This window comes from Acinonyx jubatus, chromosome D1, assembly GCF_027475565.1.
Source record: "Acinonyx jubatus isolate Ajub_Pintada_27869175 chromosome D1, VMU_Ajub_asm_v1.0, whole genome shotgun sequence".
Taxonomy (NCBI): domain Eukaryota; kingdom Metazoa; phylum Chordata; class Mammalia; order Carnivora; family Felidae; genus Acinonyx; species Acinonyx jubatus.
In genome coordinates this window covers 69,936,207-69,961,527 of record NC_069390.1, presented here as the reverse complement: position 1 = coordinate 69,961,527, position 25,321 = coordinate 69,936,207, and the positions used below count along the sequence as shown (strand labels likewise).

General features: G+C 37.2%; 1 protein-coding gene across 1 annotated transcript in view; it reads left to right on the top strand.

Moving 5' to 3' along the window:
- The first annotated feature begins 364 nt into the window (after positions 1-364).
- The window catches only part of GRM5 (glutamate metabotropic receptor 5), a 513,530-nt gene continuing 488,573 nt past the window's right edge, over positions 365-25,321 (top strand). The window contains 2 exon segments of the mRNA XM_027040000.2: positions 365-566; positions 14,363-15,224. Of these exon segments, the coding sequence (XP_026895801.2) occupies positions 14,564-15,224 (661 nt within the window). The 5' untranslated portion in view covers positions 365-566; positions 14,363-14,563.

Here is a 25,321-nt window from a genome sequence, read left to right as displayed (position 1 = left end):
TCTGCCCATTGTCCTTGACACCTCTGCCACTTGTCTGAAGAGGGCACAGGTATTTCTTCCCCCTCAGTGTAAGCTCATTCTTAGATCTCTGGGATCTGCATCACACGTGCTGGTATATGAGGGTGCACATGGGAAAACACAAGTCCTAGGTGTGCCCCTGAACCCCTGATCCTCTTATCATGTGATCATCTGGTTGTGGGGCTGGTTTACCCATCCAAATTCGACCCGAAGTCTGTGTTCCTAAAGGAACTCACTGTGCCACTTGGTGGCACCAAAAAGTTGCGCTGAGAACTCTGTTCTCTATAAATACAAACTACCACCCCTCCCTCCTCCGCGAGCTCCCCTTCTCCCCTTCCCCCCTTTCTCAGTAGCAGGGAGATTGCTGCACACACCGCCCTCAGCTCTGCTGTTCTGTGCGCACTGAGCACAGGAGATGAGCTTAAGATCATCTTGGTGGGGAGCCCGGGAATGGAGAGGCCGGCTCTGCCCCGCTGATCAGCACAGCCCAACTTTATGGGGGGCTAGCTAGACCGCGTCTCACTGCCCGCTGTGCGGCCAACAGGGGGGTAAGCTCGCTAAGGGTTTGTGTGCCCAAGTGTCCCTGTGCCCAGGAAGGATGTAGGAGCTATTAGCTTGCTGGGTAGCTCACAGTTTGGTTTGGGAGTGGGATGAGCGTGGAGCAGGGAGGCCAGACCTTGAGGTTGAAGTCCGCTCCATTTGCTGATGGCCTTAGTTAAACCTGTTGGGAGAAAGGGCGAGAGCAATGGGGTAAAAGAGGGAATGGCTGCAAGGATTGAGAAAGGGATTCTGCATGCCTTCGGATCCGAGTTTCCGCTCCCTAAGGCCAGGTGCGCGTGTTTAGTATGCAGACTGTGCTGCCCCAAACCACCCGAGGGCTCGGGATTGAGAGAAGCAAAGGTGGAGAGGGAAAGGAAGGAGAATCGCTTCCCAGTAGATCGGTAAGCTGCCGCGATCCTGGCGCCTGCTGCAGGAGGAGGGGGGACAGCGGGCGGTGCTGAAAGCACAGCTTTTTTAACTCAGGCTAGCGTGCTGCTTTCTGAACCCCAGTCTGCACCCTCCCGCTCTTTCCTTTCCTGTGGATGCATCTTTCCCTTCGGACACAAAGCCTGCTAGTTACTGGGGAGCGGCAGCACGAGCGGCATGCCGAGGAGGGAACCCAGGCTACAGTGACTTGGGGAAAGAACCCCAGTAAGGCCCGAGAGCTAGCTGATGATCAGAGCCTAACCTGGACTTCGACCTCACAAAGAGAGGTGAAGAGTCTGCCTGGAAGGCTTGTGGTACTGGTGTTGGAATTTCCAACTGCCCTCATTTCCCTCCGGAGCAGGTGCTGTGGGGAAGGGAAATTGAGGAGAGGTTAACAAGCACTTGTGCTTATTTAGGCACAATCTTGGTGCTGCCTCAGCTGAACTGTAAGCTTGAGTAACCAGGCAGATAGATGCTCCAACACTTTACTTCCTGCTAAGAAATTGACACAGACCAGTGGGAAGGCAGCATCTCTCTTCCACCTCTTTTTTCATTCCCTACCTATTGTTTTATTGTTTTGAGTCCCTTGAGACTGGGTCAGAGCTAATCTGTATTCTTAATGCTGGCCTCTGGCCATTTGAGACAGCCAAGTTAACATTGCCTTGTACTCTGTGCAGCTTCTTCCCCCCAGTGGGGCTAAACGAAGGTTTTCTGTAGAATACTCCTAGTTATACAGAATTCTAGGCATTCTTTGGAGTTTTGCCATGTTCAGGTATGCCACCTCTTGTTAGTTGTGGTTTGTGCCCCTCATTACCATTCTAGAGCACAGGGAATTTTCTCCTTTAATTTATCTCTTATATCTGTGAATTACACATTGAAGAGCCAGTTGTGACTATTTCTGTCCTTTATAGATTTCAATTTTAGTTTGAAAGGATGTTTAGTTTGAGACTTGAAAATACTGCTTGAACTCATCAGGTTAATGCACATCCCATGAAATCTCCAGCCTTCTCCAGTGGGGACCTTTTCAGCACTACGGACAGATCCCTTAATGTTTCTTAGGAGAAGAATGTGGATAGAACACTTTCCACATAACTGCTTCTTTTAAGAGAAAAGCTGTCCCTAGTTCTTTACACCCTGCTTGACAAAATGTATAATCCAGGTATTTTCGTTGCATCCCCTAGATATCTGCTATTACATGACAATATTTTGGCTGTGAGCTATCCTCTAAGAGAAACCAAACTGTGAAATGTTCATTTGTTAAAGGACATACTGAGATTATTCGGGGAGAGGGGGTGGCATTTGAATTATCCAATTCAGTAGTTGTCCAGTTCTTCACTTTGCATCCACGGGGAGACACAGGCCTCTGTCATCACTTCATAGTACAAGTGATGGACATGCCAAAGTGAAAACTGTCCAACCACCACAAAATATCTATTACTTTTATGACTAAAGGATTTTAGTAACTCTAATGTTCTCATTTTTATTCGAAACACGTTGAAGATTTTATAGGAGTCTTATTATATTTCCTTTTATGGAATTGTCAGAGCAGTTCAGTTAAACATCTAACTTAAATGCCAATAAACCATAGGTAAAATTACATGTAGAAAATATGAACTGACACTAATCATGGAACATATAGTACTTATTTGTACACCATTCTCCCCCAGGCTTTCTATCCTCATGGGATGAAGACAAAGATGAATCCAACTATTCTTATGCTGTTCACCATGTTATTTTAATAGATAGAGTTAAATTGACTTTATAAAACAGTGAAGACTATCTTTTGACATCCATTGAGATATGCTAACGCTATCCATTGGTTTGGAATTTGGATATACTGGAGATGTATGGCTACAAAGCAGGAACATTCTACAATTTAGAAATATGTGTTCTTTTTAATATTCAGAGGAATGTTAATGCTAGTCCTGAAACATCAAAATAAATATTTTTTTAGTTCATGATATGCTTATATAACCCAAGAAAATAAAATTTGAATTTTGATTTTGAATTTTCAACTCTTTGTAAAACACAGTATCTTCTTGGTGTTTCTTGATTTCAGTCAGTTAAAATTTAGTTCTAAAAAACATTATGCCATAGGCTTGCTCTCATTTCCTTTAAATTCACAGAGGAAGAAAAAAAAGTCTAGATTTTACCATTCATAATCTTTTTTGAATTATATGTACCTTTATTCAGAAGGAGAACCAAGCAGGAGTCTTGGTGCAGGCTCATCCCTGCTCCAATAATTACCCTTTATTGAGCACATCAGGCACCATGCCAAGCATTGGTGTGTTATTTAATCCTTGTAATAATTATGCAAGGCAATATTTGTTCTTATTTTTCTGTTGTTAAAACTGAGTTCTTGTTGTTGTTTCTTCTACTATCATATAACAAGGGGATGGGAAAAATAAATAAATAAATAAATAAATAAATAAATAAATAAATACACACATCTGATTTATTTGGAAATCAAAATTACCTTCTTTCCATTACGTAGGTAACTTTAATCTATGGTGTGGCTAAACATCATGGAATTGTTTCAGTGTGGTTTCCAGTGAGTTGTGTATGCTTGGGAAGGCAGACCCTTGCAAAAAAATTGCCTGAGTTTGAATCCCAGCTTTGTGGCTTAATAGCTACATAACCTAGGATGAGTAAGTTAACATTGCTCTGCCTCTGTTTTCGTCATTTTAAAAATGGGGAACAGGTTGTAACACTAAGTCTCACTGAGTGATTATGATGAATTAATTGTACAAATATAAGTAAAGTTCCAGACCCACAATGAACAATGTAGAAATGGTAGTTATGACTATAAAACCGATGTAGGCCTTTGAATATCAAATGTTTTATAGCTTTCATGTGTTATTGAATTTAATCTTCCCAGCACCCCTGTGGTTGGTACATAGTTTGCTGTTTCAAATATCTTCTCTTATTTTAGTTAAACTAGTTAGCAAATTTAAAGGAAATACGTTAGATGTGAAAAAAAATGTATCTTATGTAGATATGATTCTGTTGGTCTATGATTAATTCCCTAATGATCAGTTTTCTGGCTGTAGGCCATTGCTCTTAAATTTTGAGCATAAATGTTCTGAAGAAAATTAAAAGATAATAATCATGATGGTGCTAGTGGGCTCTGTAATAATAATAATAATAATAATAATAATAAATAATGTAGTCGGTTAACATTCATAATATTTTGCAGAGGAGTAATTGAAAAATATTTTTTCAAAGTCAGTTTTCCTTAATGCACAGTCATGTAGTAGAACTCTTTAAATACCAGGAAGAAAAGTAAATAATATAATTATATATTGCTTTTTTACAAATAAAATGAGATTTTGAAAAACCAACATATAATTACTATATAAAATACTCTCTGTCTTGTTAAAATTAAAATGAACTTTGTGTTTTGTATTAAAAGTAGACTTTGAAATGGTAAAATATATTGCAGGATACTCTTCTCACATTCATTTATTACAACTTATGGATACTCAGAACCATGCTTATTTAATCTAAGACAATATCATCCTTCACTCGCATGGTTTAATCTGTATTTCTCAAAGTTGAAATTGCAAGCATCAAAACAATATAATACATCCAGAAACAAGTTACAAAGTAAAGAAGGGCTAAAACAAGCCTATTCCAAACTACTCTTCTTAAATTATTAGGATGTTTCAGGAAAAAGTTTTGTGGGGCTGACAAATCCAGAGATTAGCTCATAGTTGTATTCCTTTTGATGTTTTTGTAGACCTTCCAGATATAAATCAGAAGCTTTCAACTGGGGATGACTGTGACATGCAGGGGACATTTGACAGTGTCTGGGGGCATTTTTATTTGTCACAACTAGAGGAGGTGTGTTGGCTATTGACATCTGGGGACCAGAGATGCTGCTAAACATCCTACAATGCATAGGACAGTAAACCTCCACAATAAATTGTCTAGTCCAAAATGTTGGGAAACTGTGATCTAAATGATTCCAGAAAATAGAGTTACCTATATTTATTTAGTTGGTTTGTATGGCTTACAAATGTAGATGGTTGACATTACACAAACTTTTAATGGAAAGCAGAGTCTCCAGAATGTTTTGCAATCAATGCATAAGGTTTAACCAGCCAACCCGTTTGGTCTTTTGGGAGACATTATCATCTGATTATGTTGAGTGTGGGCTTTGGAGCCAGAAAGAATTGGGTTCATATCCTGACTCTGCCATTTATTATAGGTATAATATGGAATCTGGCAAGATTCTTCACCTCTAAACCTCAGTTTCTAGAGATATTTAATATAGGTAGTAATCATACCCACCTCACAGAATCAATTTGAGACTTAAATAATGCTTACACATTATTTAGCACAAAGTAGGCACTCAATAAATATTAGCCATTAATAAGTAACTAGAGATTGAGCTAGAAATGCAAAAGCACATTTTCAAGCACCTGATGATAAATAATATAATATGCACAATAATGCTTTATAGTCTTTAGAGGTGTGCCATAAATAACAAGAAAGCAGCTGAAGGCTGCAAAATGGGAAGATGCTTGGAATCCCTGCTTGATAATTAAACTGAGACTAGTTAACAGTAGATTACATCATTTTTATTGCTTTGCTGTAGAAGGCTGTTTTGGGTCTTCATGGACTACTAAACCAGTTGTTTCATGATTTACGGTGATTTAGTGAGCTTCATTCTACTACCAGCACCTTTTAATTAATGCGTAAAATTACAGATTTCATTTTTGTACAGTGTTATTTTATAGCCCACTTTTGGTTTAAGGGACTTTTGTTTAAAATATGTCATATTTTTAGATCTGGGCTAAACAGAGAGGGTGCTGGACTTTCTTGTTTACAAGGTCACAGATGTGTGCTTGAGATAGCTCCAACAACGAAGCTTTCCTAGACTATAAAGCTCTCGGTATCATACCTCAGAGTATCTCTTATCTATGGGATGCACTTGTTTTCAGGAAAATACATCAAAGGCATTCATGGCATATGCAATATTGACACCCCTGTCTATTTGCGATGAGGCTATTGCTCAGGCAGAAGGAATCATTTTAGTGTTGATATCCTGAACTGTGTGATTTGCTTGTGTGGGGATTAAGTTATATAAGAGACATCTGTGCCAGAAAGATGGTCAGTGTTTGAGAAGATTGTTGAAAATAAAAGACAATGCGAGCTGTGAATCTGGTTACAGTGTAAGTTGCCATTTATGCAAATTCTACCAACCAATATTTTTTCTTCATGTTCATTTAGGATACAATATGAGACTGTATGATTGCCTGAGGCAAAATACTTATGCATATTAAATAGATGTCTACTGTTTTCTATAATGGGATGGTGCTTAGTTTTATTATGCTATGAGCCAAGAAATATATTATTGAGTAAAGCAGACTAGTGCTTCTGAAAATAAGACCCTAAAGCAATCTATTATACCAGTTACACTATTTATGTAAACTCATATCATTTACTGTTTTTGATTAAATTAAAAATCTCCATATTATTAGATTGTAGATCTATAACATTATGGAAGCTTTTAAATCATTGTATTAGTTAATTCCTCCCCATAATCCATAACAAGAACCTGATTTTTTCTATTTTTGCTACCAGCTTGTAACCTCTACCACCTCAGGGTTACAATTTAAAGCAAACAATTCATTCTCTTGGAGACTCTATTTCTTGATTATATGAAATGAGATACTCAGATTCTCTTGGCAGTAATTTTGTTGTAGGTTGAAGTGGGATTAATAATGGGGAAAGCCTCTATAAACTGAAAAAGTAATATGGTATTATTTTCCGTCCTTTTTTTTTTTCCTACCAGACCCTTGTTAAGTAAATGAATGTTCCTTGTGGTGAGATAACCAAGGAGAAATTGCCTCATGTGTGAACATGAATACAAGCAAGAGGGAGCAGATCCTCATTGTGTGGTACCCAGAATTGATGAGGTTAAGGATAAGGGACTAAGAGTGAAGTTGTTATTACCTTTTAAAATCTAAATTGATAGAATATAATATGTGAAAATATTTACGCCATCATGCATTTGTCCTGTACAAATACTTTCAAAAGTAAGTAGAATGCATTACTGTTTATAACAGGAGGAAAATCTATAAATAATCTAAATATCTAATAATAGAGGATAATTAAAACTTGGTATAAACATATAATTGAATACTATGTGACCGTTAAAAAGAAATCAATGTTCTGAATATGAATCTTGCTTCTGATAGTTGCTTGCTTTAGAATATTAACCAAACCATTCTACCCGAGCCCCAGATCCCTCATTTGTAAAAGCACAAAATTGTTTATCTGATAATTTTTTATGATGATTAAATGATATTTTATATGAAACGCTAAGCATGGTAGTGCCTACCACGTGGTAAGCTGTCTCCATATTTTAGTTATTGTTATTGTTGTTCCCATCAACAAAATTAACCAATATGGAAATATATTAGCAATGTGTTATACAGAGGAGAGCAAAATGTGTAGATTTCATACTAACACTCCATTTGAATTAAAAAATATGATAAAAAAGTATATGCTTAGAAAATTATGGAAGAGCAGATACCAAGTTGTAGAAAGTGGTTAAACCTGGGTTTTGAGATGGAATTTTGCTGGGGTATGGTCTCAGGACTGCCAAAAATCATGTAGTCTTCATGGGTCTCAGTTAAATTGAATTATCTACAGGGCCCTCTCTGTTACTTTGATGTTATTTTCCTTAGTATGTTGAAAAGCCATGGGAAACATTAAAGGTTTCTACCTGTTACTTTGTCAGTCCTTGCTTTTCTTTTTGAGGACCTCTGTTGCCTGGACGCCTTGGATGGAGGGAGTTTTATTATCTATTTTTCAATTTTCCAGGATGGAGCAAGGGATAATATCTTGGAACTTCAGTCAGGTAGTTGACCAGAAAGGCAAGTGGAGGCAATTCACTTTACATTATTTCTTCATTGGGCAGGATTTATTGAACATCTGTTTTGTGCAAGGATTATACCAAGTGCTATATATGGAACAAATTTAACCTTTAAGGGATCTGAAGTTTGTTAGAAGATAAAACATGTATAAATAGCTACAATATTAGCTTAGTAATAAACACAAGAAAGTATTGATAAAAATGTCATGTGAGTTCAGAAAATAGAGCAAACACTACAAGGTGAAGGATCTGGGAAGATGTTATAAAGTGACTATTTTAAAATATTATGTCATTCAATCCTCATTAAAACTCTTTGAGGTGATACCATTATCATTCCAATTAGGCTCAGAGAGGCTAAGTGACCAAGGGCACATATCCAATAAATGGCAATATTAGGATTCAAACCCAAGTCTACTTGACTCTAAGCCCATGCTCTTAAAAACTCTGCCATAAAGGCTATCAAAGCAAAACCACGTCAGGGATCAGAAACAGCATGAACAAAACCATTGGGTAAAGCAGTGTAAAGGAGACACAAATTTGCTTGACTAGTAGACCCCTGAGGAAGGGCAGATTCAAGGGAGATAAAGCCACAAGGGACACTGGGGCAGAAATTTAGAAGGTAGATCCCTCAGTCCCACATTAAACTAATATCACAAATAATATATTTTCATAGTAAATGCAGAAATTTAGAAAACACAAAGGCAAAGAAGAAATTAAAAGGTACACATATTACCACCACCCAGAAAACATCCTATTAATGTCGGTGTGTATGTTTCCAGACTTTGTGCATGCATACACACTCAATATTTTATATTTGTATGTTAATATTTTAAATTATATCAACATTTTTTAAGTCTCCTTTGCTGGTTTCTCCTTATCTCGGAATTTAAGCCCTGGAATTCCTTGGGGCTCAGTCTCAGAACTAGTTTCTTTTCTATTTCCACTTCCTAGGTGATTTCATTTAGTTTCACGATTTACCAAAAATAATATCTGTATAGTGTCGCCTCCCCTATTTATGTCTTCTATGCAGACCTCTCTCAGAAATTTAGCCTCTTATATCCAGCTGCTTACTAAATGTCTCTTCTTGGATTTCTAAAAGGTATCTAAAAATTGATCTATCAAAAGTATCTTCTGTTAAGCCCACCCAAATCTGCTCCTCCAGTTTTTCTATCTCAGTCAATGTGTCACCATCTTTTATTTGCTCAGGCTGAAAGCATGTCTTCATTGATTCGGATCTTTCATTCACATCCCAAGTCAGATCTGACAGCAAACCTTCCACTCTGTCTTTAAGATATGTTCAGAATCCCACCAGTTCTCTCCACCAATACCACCGTGTCCCCTTGATACAAGCCACTGCCATCTGTCCCACCTGGATTTTTACAGTAATTTCCTAATTGTCATCTCAGTTCTGCCTTTGTGCCCTACTTCTTGTTGAACTGTTGGTCATTGTGTGTCTGTCTTCTATTGAAAACTCCTCCAGAAAATCATTGTTGCATGATGTTAAAGCCCAGACTTCTAAAGTCCAAAAAGAATCCACATGATCTTACTATCTCCTCACTTTGCTTCCTCTGTCCCCATTTTTGCTTCGCTGCAGTCATACTCACCTTCTTGCTGTTCCTCAATGTACTAAGCAGAAGTTGGCCTCAGGGGCCTTGCGTTTGATTGTGACTTTATCTAGAATGTTCTTTCCCTAGATATTTGCATGACTCATTCCCTTACTTCTTTTAGGTTTTTACCCAGATTTTACTTTTAAAGTTTCTACTTTTTTTAAAAAAAATTTTTTTTAAATGTTTATTTATTTTTGAGACAGAGAGAGACAGAGCATGAACGGGGGAGGGGCAGAGAGAGAGGGAGACACAGAATCTGAAGCAGGCTCCAGGCTCTGAGCTGCCAGCACAGAGCCCGACGCGGGGCTCGAACTCACAAGCTATGAGATCGTGACCTGAGCCGAAGTCGGACGCTTAACCGACTGAGGCACCCAGGAGCCCCTAAAGTTTCTACTTATTTGGCTACATTATTAAAATTCCCCCATGTCTCTAACACTTTCTATCTTCCTTCCCTGATGTATTGTTTCTTTTTAACCCTTATTACTGTGTACATACAATATTTTACCTCCTTATCTTGGTTATTGCCTGACAATCCCTCTTCCCCCACCCCCCACCCCCACCTTAGAGTATAGGCTTTAGGAGGACATGGATTTATGTCTACTTTGTTGATAACTGAAACCACAGGGCCTGGAAGAGTGCTTGGTACAGAACAGGTACTGATAAACACGTGCTGGACAGATGAGTGATGGTGCTAGAGCTAGTGTATACCCTACTAGTCTATTTGGAATTTGTGTTCTATTAACTTCTTATATTTTGGGAACACATGGGCTCACTTGTTTAACCTTATAATAAGCTAAGTTGTAGCACAATTCTGTCAAATTTCCAAGTCATACTTTATTTTAAAATGTATTTTTCAGGTATCTGAGCTTCATAGCTAATATTGATGAAATATAGCCATTGTGTACATCTGGGGAGGATTACAAAGCAGTCATTACTTTATAATCTAGCAGGCCATAATCTAGTGGGGATACTAGGGCAATATAAATACTTTTGTACTAGACAGTTATACACATTTCGATATTCTAAGTGCTGGATTATCTCTTTTCCTGAAATTTTCTTCACTCTCTAGTTTTCAAGGAAACTCCTATAAGATTCTATATCCCTGGGATGTTCAAACTGTGTTTGGCTAGCCCTTCTTGTTTTTCATGGACTTTTGAGGTAGAAGGAAGGGACAGTAAGGCAGCAAGGAATAATGAAAAGAGTGTATGATGGAGTCACTAGGCATAGACATAACTTCTAGCTCCATCACTTTCTAAGTGATTAGCTAGTGTGTGTATGTATGTATGTATGTATGTATGTATGTATGTATGTGAGTATAGTTGACACACAATGTTACATTAGTTTTAAGTATACAATACAATGATTCAGTAACTTTATATGTTATGCTATGAGTGACCAGATAATTTTCAACTTATCAAACCCTCCACATCATTTGTAAAATAGAGATAATAAAATAATACTTATGTCTCAGGGTTGTCACAAGGATTCTTGCCACACACATGCCACATGCAGATACTCAATGCATTTTGAAAATAATATCTTGGGAGGACAGAATGTATTTTATTGTTTGCAACCTGCAAGCCTTGTGTAATGTCTGTAAATATAAAGTGCCCAGGACATCCTCTTCTGGCTTTTCTTACATCACATGTTCTTACTTTCTCTCCTTACTTTCTGATTTGCCTTTGTTTCCTTAGCTGGCTTTTCCACAATCTGACGTCTCTGTGGGGCTTACTTCTCAGCTACACCTTTTCTTTACTTATACTTGCTCTCCAGGTGACTATATTCATTGCAAAGATTTTATGTATTGGTGACCCTCAGTTTATATGTCTAACCCCAAACACTCCTTTTGGTCCAGTCTTATATACCCACCTTCCTGTTTGTCACCTGTACATAGGTGCTTTAAAAGTATCTCAAATTTAGCGTGTTCAAAAGAAAATTACTATGTTTTTCTCTGCCTCCATCCATTTCTGTACCAGTAGATCCCATATCTTTTAATGGTACCAAAGTACACTAATTTTTAGACTCAAAACCTAACTTCTCTCTACCTTGTTATGCACATCCAGTCTATCAGTAAGTCCAGCTGTTTCTGCTTGCAAAATATATCTGATTGTGTCCACTTCTTTTCATATCTACTGTCCCCAGTAATAGCCAAGGCACTATAATTCCTTACTTAGATTATTTATGTCTTCTAATCAGATTTCTTCTGTACATTATCCAGAACAGCGAGTAGCTAGAACAACCTTTTCTAAGATTGAATTGTGCCATTAATTTGTTTACGTCTCCTCAATGGCATTCTGTTGCACTTAACATCCAAATTCCTTGCAAGAGCCTACAGGATCCTACATGGTCTGGCCCTTTCTTATGTTTGCAGCCTCATCTTGTACCACTATTGCTCCCATTCTTTATGCTCTAGCCACACTTTTCACATGAATGACTTCTTTTCATTCTTTATTTTGTTGTTCTTTGCATTTACCAGGCTCCAGCTAAAGTCACCTTTTAGAGTACTGATCTGCAAGCCCCATGAGTATAGGAATCATGTACAACCTGTTCTCTCTTGCGTATTTAATTTCCAGGACAGAATCATAGCATAGGCATGAGCCATAAATATTTGTTAAATGAGTTAATGAACAAGTGTCTGGTGTATGATGGGTGTTCAATGAAAGATAATGATGGCAATTATCAATGTACATCATTGTGCTTCTTTGTTACATTAGTTTTTCCCACTCAATAGTAGATATATCTTGAATGAGTTAAATCATTAATTTAACTTATAGGGAGCTAAATAATAGGAAGGACTATTTCAGTGTTATATATTTACATATATATGTATATATGTTATGTCTCAATATATAGGTCTTATCTAAAATAATTTTAACAAATAAAATTCATGGGACTACTTTAGTTTCATCATTTTGATAGCCCACCTCTAGTCTTGCATATCATTTTGATGCTCTTATGTAATAAAAATGAGTCTCATTTTGTTATTGGGTTTGTTCCTTAACATTGTGGATTTAGTAAAACACTGTAATTCCTTTTACCTAAGATTTTTTTTGTCTGCAGTAGAATTCACATGTTTATGAGAATAAGCATCGATCTCTAGGTCTTTGGTTTAAGCAAGTGAAGGGAATGCTTGAGAATATTCGGATAATTTCCCAAAAGAGAAAATGATATCAGTCTTTATTCTGTGCTCCTTGTCTACAGTGCCAACTTCTATACCAAAACTTATTTTTTGCCCTAAGTATTGCTAAGCACCTAGTTATTCTGGGACAACTAGTTATTTGATTTTTTAAAAATTTTAATATTTAGCATTATGCAAGGGAACCTTTCTGTTTTGCCATAAAAAAAACAAGAGAGAGGGGCAGAGAGAAATCCTAAGCAGGCTCCACACTGTCAGTGCAGAGCCCGATTCAAGGCTGAAACGCACAAACCACAAAATTACAACCTGAGCCAAAACTGAGAGTTAGAGACTCAACCCACTGAGCCACCCAGGTGCCCTAGGGAACTAGTTCAAAGCAAGTTGAGATCCTTGGCTGGCAGAGAGGACAACATACAAAATAAGTCTCTTATTCTTTCAATAATCCAGATCACTAATTTGTCAGTTCCCTTTTACAAACTATGCTAGAATTTGCTGTAGGCAACTTGGGACAAATCCCTTTTTCCCGGGAGTTTAAACTGAAATAGATGACTACTTTCAAAGCTGTACTAAGTTTCTACTTGGAAGGATAATTCCAAACATGCATCCCTGCAGCCCTTTGGGTCTTCATGATATGTAATTTTTTTTTTCCTGGATCAGAGATAGAGGACTGATTACTGTGAATTTTATTACAGGACTCTGTAATTACTTTGAAGACTCTGGAGGACTGAGTAGGTTGCCAGAGAATTTTCTGTCCTCACTACCTAGCTACAGAATGCCCTTGGAAATTTAATAACAGAAAAGGTCATGTCCTGAATATATATATAGTCTTATTCAATATACAAGACATTTGCATAGTTGATATCTTATGTTGATTCCCATAAGGTATCCTGGTACATATGATGGGACTTTTCAGATGAGTAAACTCTGGTACTGAGAGGTTAAACAGTTTATTAATAATTCTTAATAGCAGAACTAGAATTTGAACTGAATATTATTTTTTCCACAAACTGGTACCCATTTCCCTATGTCTTTCTACCTACTTAGGGAACATTTTACTCTGTAATATCCCAAGTCTCTCCCTCCTTTCTTGTAGTTCATTTAGCGTGGAAATACCTACCTGACCTCATAATGTCTTTGTACTATATTATATGGAAATGAGACACAATACTTATTTATTGGGGAGATTGTTCAACTTGCCTTACACTGCATTTGAAGAGGGACTATGTAGCTTTTCTTTAAAGTAACTTTATTTTTGCAATTTCATAGTTAATACATGCTTACTGCCAAAAATTAGTTTTTTAAAAACAAAAAATACAATCATCCAGAGATAACTAATGTTTATACTTTTGGAGTGCATACTCCCTGAAGTTTTCTGCTCATGGCATAGTTTTGCTTTTAGGATGCTTTCTCTCATCTTCACATAAGAATATAGTTTGGCCTGCCATGCATAAGATTTGTTTTCGTGTACTCCAGAAGAACAAATGAAACAAACATTAATATAAGTGAAGTAGTATTCATATAAGTGAAGTGAAATAATATAAGTGAAGTGAAATCTCTATCAGATTGCTTCATCCAACCACAAAATTACAACAGATGCAGACAAAGGAGAGTCTGAAATATTTTTAGATTCTTTTTTAAAAAAGATTATAATCTTAATCTATATCATCAAAGTCTACTAGTATAGACCATTAGAGCTTCTCAAAGTAGCTGCACTTACATTGTTAAATGCACATGCTATTTTTTTTCCAGGTTTTGAAGATCATGATCACATGGATGCATCTAACTAAATGGTACGTGGGGACATGGTGGTCCTTTAGAGAGCACATCTAAATTACTGGCTAATTCCTTGGTTTGCCACCCAACATAGGACATTGTTTGATTCTATCTATCAGAAGTCTCCTAAATTTTCCCCACCATGCCGTCTTTATTAGCTTGAACTCTTTTCCTAAAATGGTCCTTCTGTTGATCCTGTCAGTTCTGCTTTTGAAAGAAGATGTCCGTGGGAGTGCACAGTCCAGTGAAAGGAGGGTGGTGGCTCACATGCCAGGTGACATCATTATTGGAGCTCTCTTTTCTGTTCACCATCAGCCCACGGTGGACAAAGTTCATGAGAGGAAGTGTGGGGCAGTTCGTGAACAGTATGGCATTCAGAGAGTGGAGGCCATGCTGCACACTCTGGAAAGGATCAACTCAGACCCCACACTCTTGCCCAACATCACACTCGGCTGTGAGATAAGGGATTCCTGCTGGCATTCGGCTGTGGCCCTAGAGCAGAGCATTGAGTTCATCAGGGACTCCCTCATTTCTTCAGAAGAAGAAGAAGGTTTGGTGCGCTGTGTGGATGGGTCTTCCTCTTCCTTCCGTTCCAAGAAGCCCATTGTAGGGGTCATTGGGCCTGGCTCCAGTTCTGTGGCCATTCAGGTCCAGAACTTGCTCCAGCTTTTCAACATACCTCAGATTGCTTACTCGGCAACAAGCATGGATCTGAGCGACAAGACTCTGTTCAAGTACTTCATGAGGGTTGTTCCTTCAGATGCCCAGCAGGCACGGGCCATGGTGGACATAGTGAAGAGGTACAATTGGACCTATGTGTCAGCTGTGCACACAGAAGGTAAGCATCCTTTACATTCATTGATGTATGTTTTATTACAGATCTCAGTTAAAAATTCAGGTTTTGGAAGACTAAAATATTCCTGATTATTTGGGATCTTTTTAGTTGCCCAGTTGTAGCAGTAATATAAGAAGGGGATGAGTGACAGATGCCTACAGAAGCATAGATTTAAGCAAATATGAGTGTTTCTGTGGCATGATTTGGTGAAATGGAAAACTGTTTTGGATTATGTATTACGTTATCTATACTTCTGCTGTAATGATGCTAGAGATTTTTGAGTTTTCTAGATCTTCATTGAACACCTCATAATTTTCACATTTAAAGTTGTTCCAACTGCTTATTGTGTTTGATAAGGAGAGGTACACATAAATTCAGGTAGGAGCTCAATGCAGCCAGGTACAGTCTGCTTTGAAATATAGTATTTCATATTCTGGTATACTGTGACAGAAAATTACCAGACAATTTAGTCTTACCACTATTTTTTCAATAGAGAGTATAGTTAACTCTGGAATGATGATATGTATGAATTAATTTTATCCTTGTGTAGAATATACTCTTAAAGTATAAGTTTTAACAATTCAAAATCACTTTTCCTTTGAAATTTGTTGCTTCTTATGCTCAAAGCAAAATGAGAAAGCAAAATATGACTGAGAAAGCAAAAATATAATTATTAATAACATTAGCCCTTTTTATTGGTTATGGTACTTTGAAAATGTTTTCATATACATTACTTGTTAGTTAATGACCAAGGATGTTTGGGATAGGTTTGGTTTGACTACAGAAGTTAAGTGACCCAATGTGAAACTCACTAGTTACACAACGCTCTAGCACAGCTTATTGCATATACTAAAGCAAGAAGGTACAGAATACTTTTCATAGTTCATTGAATCATCATGAGGATTAGTTAAGATTGAAGAATCTTGCAACAACATTATCAATGTGGTCCAGAGAATCCAATCCTGTAAAATGTGGATTGAGTTACTGAACAGTTTATTAAATGACCAGAGTGAGCCTGCTTCAGAGGTTGGTAACCAATCACCAATCAGATGTAGCAAACTATTCATTATGAAGTAGCATAATACAGACTTCACTGTGTGCCCACTCAGTAGCAGTAGTCAGAGCTACACAAACATAAAATGGGCTTCTATACTGGACTGAGATATTTTTATGCCTCTGGAAATTTTTACGTGTAAATTTATTGTTTATTTATCAAGATATTGATATATGGAGATTTTGAGCAATGGATAGGTGATTGGACAAGGACACCTTGGAGTTTCTCCTAATGCTGAGATTTTTCAACATAAAACTATTTCATTTTATTCTCACAACAAGCCAGTGATACAGATGATCTCAATATTTTATTCCCATTTTAAAATACAAATGCTTTAAGAGTTTAAATGATCCATCCAACATATATCTAATAGTAATTTTAAGAGTAGGACTCATAGTTACTTGTAGTTTATGGTCCTATAATTGTTATTCCAATGGAATAACACCTGAGGATGTATTTATACAACATGTATTTATTAAGCACAAATACATGTAAGGACTTCTGATAGTCCTGTAAAGGACAGCCCTATATTTTATATATCACTACCCTCAATGGGTATGCAATCTGGCAAAGGACATGAGGCATGCATTAATACTTATAGAACCATAATTCAGATAAGAAGAAGTTACAAATATGTCTCTAAAATAAACAGAAAAAAAATCAAGTTCTTCTCTGTGGTGATAAGGGCCATGGTGGAAATCTTCAAGAAGGAATTTGACAGTTGGGTTTTAACAGGAAGAGTACTGATAATTGGTGAAAATTAAGAAGGGTTGGATTTCCGGAAAAGGGCATGAGGAAATATGAGAAGGTGAGAAAGTAAAAAAATATTTACAAAACGCCAAGGATAAAGTTATGTTTTGGTTTGCCTGAAGTCATAAATTTCATTAGGGGCTTCCCTCCAGCTTCAGAAGAATAAACCTTGGTCTCTATGTAGGACATGCCAATTCAAGATTGTGTTCTAAGAGAAATTAATGATCATAACCATTGGCTGTTACTAATTTAAGCTTTCAACTTTTTTTTACCCAAATGTACACTGATAGTGAGCTAATAAAATAAACTATGATTCATCCGTCTAAGTATTATTACTTAGCTATTAAATTGAATGAGGGAGTCTGTAGGTAATGAAATAATAATAATGAACTCCAAAATCATTTTAGGTGAAAAAGGCAAGGTGCAATTTTGTGTAGTGGCATGTTATTTGTGTAAAATGGAGTTTGTATAAACCATTTGATTGATTTTCAAAGAACTGCTCTCAGAGAAGAACAAAACTGGTAACAGTTGCTCCTTTTGAGGAGGAAATTGAAGAGTTAGGGGATCAGGTAGAATGTATAACTTGTGCGTACAAACATTTGAAGCTGTGTACTATAAGCATAAACTACCTTTTGTGACATAAAAATTAAAAGAAAACATTCTATTTGTGGACAAAAAATAAGCCATTAAACATTCCATTGCCAAATTCAGGCAAATTTAATTATTTTTGCCAAAAATAGGTCAGTAGAAATGTTATTGCAAAACACTGGCAAAGTATTTGGATACCACAAGAATTCAGGAGAGAACAAACTTTGAGACTGAACAAAGACTGGAAGAAATATTTTGGCTTATTTATTTATGTGGTTTAGTCAGAAAGTATTTATATTGTTTTGATCCCAAGCAACTTTGTGTATAATGAGGTTATGTAGGATTATCTCTTAAAATTTGTGAGTATAAGAGTGGTGTGGTAGGAAGTTTCATGAGGCAAAAAATCATATCCAGGATCAGAAAAGTGCTTGTGTAGTGAGATACACCTCTGTTGGGTACTGTGGAAACTCCCCAAGATGATTCCTGGTTTTCTGGGGCCTGGCCTTTCAGAAAGCCTTTCAGAAAATGTGGGATTTACCATGAAACGGTAATACTAGTTCTTCCTTTAGCCTCTTTTTGTCGCTGGATTGGGATAACTCTCTCTAGACCCAAATTGCTCAGCCCCAGTATCTCAAAACTATTCCTATCCTCCTTTGACCAACTGATATTACTCTTTCTTGAAGAGTATTGAACTTTCTTTCTTTTTTAAAAATATTTATTTATTTTTGAGAGAGAGACACAGAGTGCAAGCAGGGTAGGGGCAGAGAGAGAGGGAAACACAGAATCCAAAGCAGGTTCCAGGCTCTGAACTGTCAGCACAGAGCCTGACATGGGGCTCAAACTTGTGAACGGTGAGAACATGACCTAAGCCGAAGTTGGCCACTTAACCAACTAAACCACCCAGGCACCCCAGACTGTTGAATTTTCCAAATGCTTTCACATGAAGCATTGAAGTCTATGAAAGGATGCTGTCCCATTTAAATCCCCTATCCCCCATCCCCAAATTGCTCATTTACTTTATACTTAAGCATGGTAGTACTGTGTCACTCAGTCCTCTTGGCAGTGATCACAAGATGTTCCTTCAAGAAAGTGTTGCTGTCACAGAATTCCAGAAGAGACCACAAGGAGATTTGGGTTTTAGCTTCAGTGTTAATCACTTACACTTGCCATTTTCTTGATTTATGGTTTTTCTCTGGCAACAGAACTGAGTATTTACTGTGGCTTGTTGTACCATGCAGGCATTGTGCCTAGGCCTTCTAGACCAACAGGTCAATAGTATGAAAGTAAAACAAGAAAAAATAATTAAGGCAGACCACACTAGCTCTTCAACTGTGTGTAGGAAAGGAACATGCAATGACTCTGAAGGAAAAATGTTAACTTCTTTCAAAGGTGTCAATCCAGTCAGCACACTCTCTGCTCTAAGAAAATTTAAGGGGTCCTTTGCCTCAGTACTCTTACAAACCTTGGTATATGTGCCCATTATGGCACAGGATCAATGGTGCTTGCCTGTTTGGAGGAGTGACAGACTGGCTGCTTTGATGACTTCCTTTGCTTTGTAATTTGATAGTTCCCTTCTACTCCTGTGTAGCACCCGCCATGTGATTCCTTTGCTTAATAGGATGTGGTGGAAGTGAGGACTTCCTTTCTACTCTGTCTTAGAACACTATCATCACCATGTGAAGGATGAGAGCACCCAGGTTTTCCAGATAAGGCCATCTTAGACTACTTAACCTCAACTATGTGAGAGCACTCAATGAAGATCAACACAGTTGCCTTTCTGCCTCTCACAGTTAACTGCAGTCACACATACAGCCCAGATGAAGCCATAAACATTACTCAGCTAACCGTAAATTTATGAGCAATAATGAATACCTTCAAGACAGTATAAGCAAACTCATCACCATGACTTTAACTGCCCCACTTCCCAATTGGATACTACTACAATGTTTACACCTCAAAATCAAAACAAAATAAATGCATTAACATGAATTAATATTCTTTATATTTAAATGTGAAAACAATGTATTGTTCTACAAATGTGAAATAAATGCTGTGGGCCAGAAGGAAAATTTGGTCTTTCATTCATATTCCTGTAGCTAAAGACTTGATAATTCCCTTAAAACCTTGATGCTTTAAATAATCAGACACTTATATACATTCCATTATTACATGCTTTCCCTGGATCTAGCCCAATTTCATTGAGAAAAGCAATTACAGATTGAATTTTATGTACAAAGTAATGTATATTGTACTTTATGGATGCCTTATAGGATATTTATACTTCACAATTTTTGCCGACTTTAAATTCCACTATACATCCAACGGGCCTATCAGAGTTCCTAGCATATAATAGGTATTCACAGACTATTTGCTGAATGGATGAATTTGTGTTAGAATAGTACCTCACTATTTATGAATAGATAGCATGTAGAAAAATAGCAGGCACTTATAATTTTTCACAGTTTTGCTTCTTTTTAAAATGAGGTGCCAAGATGCCTCCCTTGATTAATTGTAAAATGCTATTCACACTCTACTCCTTTTTTGTTTGCACTGGTTCTTGAATTTATTATTTATATCTAATGATATAGGAATGCTAATTTGTTCCAGCCAAAAAGCATGTCAGTGATGCTCTTGGGGAAAAATGTACGAATAAGTTGTATTGGTAAAATGACATCATTAAGAACATTGTCTTTCAGGTTAACCTACGTATTGCAATGTTGTACCACTTTTAAGTTGTGATATGGTTTTCCATCAATTATTTTAACATGTGAAAACACTCAAGCTTTAGTTGAAAGATTTTCAAAGTGATTCATAGTATATATGCTTAGTTTAACTTTTAAAAAATGGGACTACATTTTCCTGTTACATTATTTCTACTAATTGGGATTGTATCAAGACAACAATTTAGTATGAAAAGACAAGAAATGTCATTACGGGCCTTATTGGTATTTTTAAAAGGGGTTTCATTTTGTTTCTCCAGGGGTTGAATAATGTTGGGAGTTGAGATGGATTTTTGAGATGATCATGATAATAATTCAGACACAAACTATTGTTTAGCTTTGTAAAATGTTAACATTGGAGGTGTCTTAGGTGAGCAAGTAATTTAATACCTCTGTTACTGTGGGGAAAACAGATAATAAGGACAGGTAATTTGGCCTTACTGGTACATAATTAGTTACAGAGTTGGGTTTTAGAACTCAATATTTCTGACCAGAATTCAGTTTCCACATCATTGTTAGGAATAATTACTCAAGTTCTTTCTTTTTATTTTTTTAATTTCCATTGTATCACTATTCCATTTTATTGCTGTATTCCCTTTTTCTTCATCTCAACGATGCCAGTCTGCTATGTTTTTAATTTTTTTTATGTTTATTTACTTTTGAGAGAGACAGAGACAGAGCATGAGCACGGGAGTGGGAGGGGTAGAGAAAGAGAGAGAGGCAAAGAATCTGAAGCAGGCTCCAGGCTCTGAGCTGTCAGCAGAGAGCCCAGTGCAGGGCTCAAACTCACAAACTGTGAGATCATGACCTGAGCTGAAGTCGGATGCTTAACCGACTAAGCCACCCAGGTGCCCCTCAATCTGCTGTAAGTTTTAATGCCTATCTGAAGTCATAGTAGGTACTACAAATGAATTTATTAATGTAAAAGTTAGCTTTGAGAAATGGCATGATCTCTTTGCTCTTGAACGGTGAATTAGAGGAAGTGCTTCTTTGCCTGAGTCACTTTGCAATATTTTCCTTTGCTTCACAAAAAATCTGGAAAAATTAGACCCCCATAAATCTTTGTGATTATGAAATGTTTGGGTAATTATATTGTTTACCCTGATACAATAATACATAAAAAAACAGAAGATGCAGAGACTTCTAGCTGGGTTCTTCATTAAATTAGATCACAGAACACTAATCTGGAAAATACAGTGGCAACTTTAATAGTAAATAAGTAATTTTTCATATTCATACATCACTGTCAGAAACTTCATTGTTAGTAATGAAAGAAATACAGGTGGCCTTGGGAAATGCTTCTCACCTTCCATTCCAGATAGAATAGCATATGGACTATTAGTGGCTAGCCTCTGAGGGAGTTATTATTGCCTTGCTCAGGGGAAAAATAGAATCCATTGACATATTTAGCTGTGGCTTGGACAAGATATTCCCTATTTATAGATTAGATCTGAAAAATTGGACTTTAGACCAGGTTTGACTCTGACTCACCTATAAAAGCCTCATGACAGAGATAGTATCCCTGTTTCCACCTTCTCAGGTACTATTACTGTCCATTCACTGATGCAAATACCAGAATTTCCCTCCCAAATACTCCATGCCCAGGATGATTAAGTTAGAAGGAACTTTATTTTCAGAGGTTATCACTGCACCGATGCCCCAACACACACAGATACAAATATCTGGGGGGATACGCAGTTCCAACTAATCAGATGCTTCCTTTAAGGAAGATCATCATCATCATCTCTCTCTCTCTCTCTCTCTCTCTCTCTCTCTCTCTCTCTCAGAGAGGGAAAGAGCATGCACCTGATGGGAGAGGGGCAGAGGGAGAGAGAGAGGGAATCCTAAGCAGGCTTCATGCTCAATGTAGAGCCTGATGCAGGGCTTAATCCCATGACCCTGGGATCATGACCTGAGCCAAAATCAAGTCAGACGCTTAACCAACTGAGCTACCCAGGCACCTCAAGGAAGATCATCTCTTAGTGTGTATGCCTGTTAGATATATTTAGCATTTCTCTATTTTGTGGATGTGAGCTGCACACATTGTGTGTTTTTTCTTTACCTTCCTTATTCCAGACCCTAAAGAGATAACATTATTTTCTGAGCTTTAGAGTTTGAATATTCAGAATGTTCATTCATTCTATTTATTAAAGAGATAGTCACATGACACCATTCCTTAATCATTAGAACCTTATTAGCTTCTAGATTTATAAAGTTTATTCTGAGTAACAAAGGTTGCTACTGAGTAAAGAAAACTGGAATGGGAGGACATGGTATGAGGTGCTTCTGTTCCAATTAACACAACTTCTGCACAGCAAACTCTACCCAGTACACATGAAGTAAGTACTTAAAAAAAAAACAAGGATAGGACTTCACAAAAGTCTAAACAGAGGATCTTTTCCCTTTCCTCCTTTTCTCTGTTTTCTTTCTGCCTGTCTCATTTATCACATTTTCCTCATCTCTTACTTGTAGTTGTTATACTTTGTAGGTTCAGTGAATTGGTCAAGGGTAATAGCATCATTATTTCCTTAATTTGAAAATGAATACATGAGAGCTAAAGATTACATTCATGCTATTTTGGAGGTGGGGAAAAATAAAATTAAAAGGACAAGTTTTCCTAAAAGAAATGTCACTGACATCAGAGCTAAGAGTTTTTACTATGTGACTCTGAGAAAATCACTTCAGCTCCTTCTTTTATTTGCCCTACGAAGAATGGCTAGAATGTTCTTGGAGGTACCTTCCAAGACTGATTTTCTGTGACTTGCTTTTATGCTTCCACAGGCTACACCTGGGACGGGTTAAATGTTGGGCATTACATTTAAAATAAATGCAGCTAGGGCATGATCGGTTTAAAAGAGAGTGGTCAAAATGGTTGTTAGACTTGAAACCATGCCTTCAGGGGTGCCTGGGTGGCTCAGTCAGTTGAGTATCCGACTTCGGCTCAGGTCATGATCTCACAGTCTGTGGGTTCGAGCTCCGCGTCAGGCTTTGTGCTGACAGCTCAGAGCCTGGAGCCTGTTTCCAATCCTGTGTCTCCATCTCTCTCTGCCCCTCCCCCAGTCTCACTTTGTCTCTCAAAAATAAATAAATATAAAAAAAATTAAAAAAAAAAAGAAACCATGCCTTCAGAGAACGAATTTAGCACACACAAGATAAGACATGGCAGGGACATGACTGCTACCTTTAGTATTTGGAGAATTCAGGTGGAAAGGAACTGTACTCACTCTATGTGGCCAGGAGCATAACAAGAGAGCTAATTACTGAAATACCAGGGTAACAAATTACAGTTCAATTTAAAAAAAAGGTTATGTTTATTCATTGACACAACTGTTCACTGAAGAAATTGTGGGTTAGTTTTCTGTAAATTCTATGCACAGCCTGGAATGGATAATCACTTGGAGGGGCTGTGGAAAATGAACTGAAACCTTATTTCAGGGAAGGAAGGAGTTGGACTATTTGTCCTTTTTGATAACTCCCAATATTGACAATCAAATGCCATTTAATTGAGATTCTATTCTGTGATTTAAAACATGACTACATATACTGTGATATTTCATTAATTTGTTCACTTATTCCACAACACATTCTAAAAAGTCATCATTTCATAGATTAGAGAATAGGTATGGAAAGAAGTAATTTCCCCCAATACTGCAGCTAGTTGGTGGCAAAGCAAGGATTTGGAGCCAAGGGCAATTCTTTTTAAGTGAACCCACACTTCCTCCCTTTATATTGGGGTAGTTGTGACTAAAGGAAGAGTGGAATGCACTCTTATTGACTCTTTTTCCCTCTGTAGGAAACAAGACAACTCTTTGTTTTCCCACCGAGAAAATCTTTGAGCATGTTTCTTGTGTCTTTTTATTCAGCTTTGAAAGTAACACCTTTCTTTGTTCCCATGGAAGGAATTAATTATAGTAAAAAGAAAATAAATTAAGGAGGATGCTTGTGGCAACAAGTTGACCTCACAGAAGAACTTTTTGTGAGTCTGATGATAAGTACAGACTGTATCTGGTTGTTTTTATTCACATTTCCATTGCAGACGCCACACTCTGTCCTTCAGATGCCAATTATAGGAGGAAGCAGGATGGTACACATTTTTTAAGAACAGGAGAACATATTGTTAAATGATGTAGCCTTATGTATGAAAGACCTCTTTGGAATTCATCAGAACTAGGAGTTATGAAATCTCATTTTGGCACATTTGCATATATTCCAGAAAGACTTCTCAACTTAACCAAATGTTGAGTTGAGATTTTTTGGCAAGAGGTGTGATCGTCAGCTTTGTTCATTTCAGGGGACTTTGAAATGAGTGATTATGCCCCAATGATGCATTTTATGTATCATGGAGACTTTCAAAAGAAAGAGATTGCCTAGTCAGTGTTTAGTTTTATTTTTTCAAAATGTACATCATAACCCATTGTAAAACCTGTTTGGTGGCTTGAGACAAGCAGTTAATGTAAAGGTGAATAAAATAGGATACAGTAGAATATAAACATCAGAGTATATATACATGAGAGCAAGGGTAGGTATTGCTTTGTACATTTTTATTTTAGTTGTATGTAACCATATGTGTCCTGTGGGCTACCATTTGAAATGTATTTCATACTATGTCTTACAGCTAAAAAAACCTTGAAAGCAATTTATTCTACTTTTCTTCTTAACATCGTTAGTACATTTTTTGCTAGAGAAATGTAATATACACACTCAGGTTTATTCTTTTGTGACAGTATCATTTGGTTTGTCTCCCTGGTGCATGGGTTTTGAGTCTTATTATTAAAAAATAAGCAATAATCTAAGGCACCCATAGTGGGAAATGGCAAAGACTTTGAGAAAATATAAATAATTAATATGCTGTTGATACATGGCATAACCATCAACATAGGATAATGGTGAGGACACCTGCCCAGGAAGTTAGGGACAATTTCCTAGTCTGAGTTTTTATCAGAGATCAGGACAAGCCTGGGAACATTTTATTGTTTTAATATCCGAAT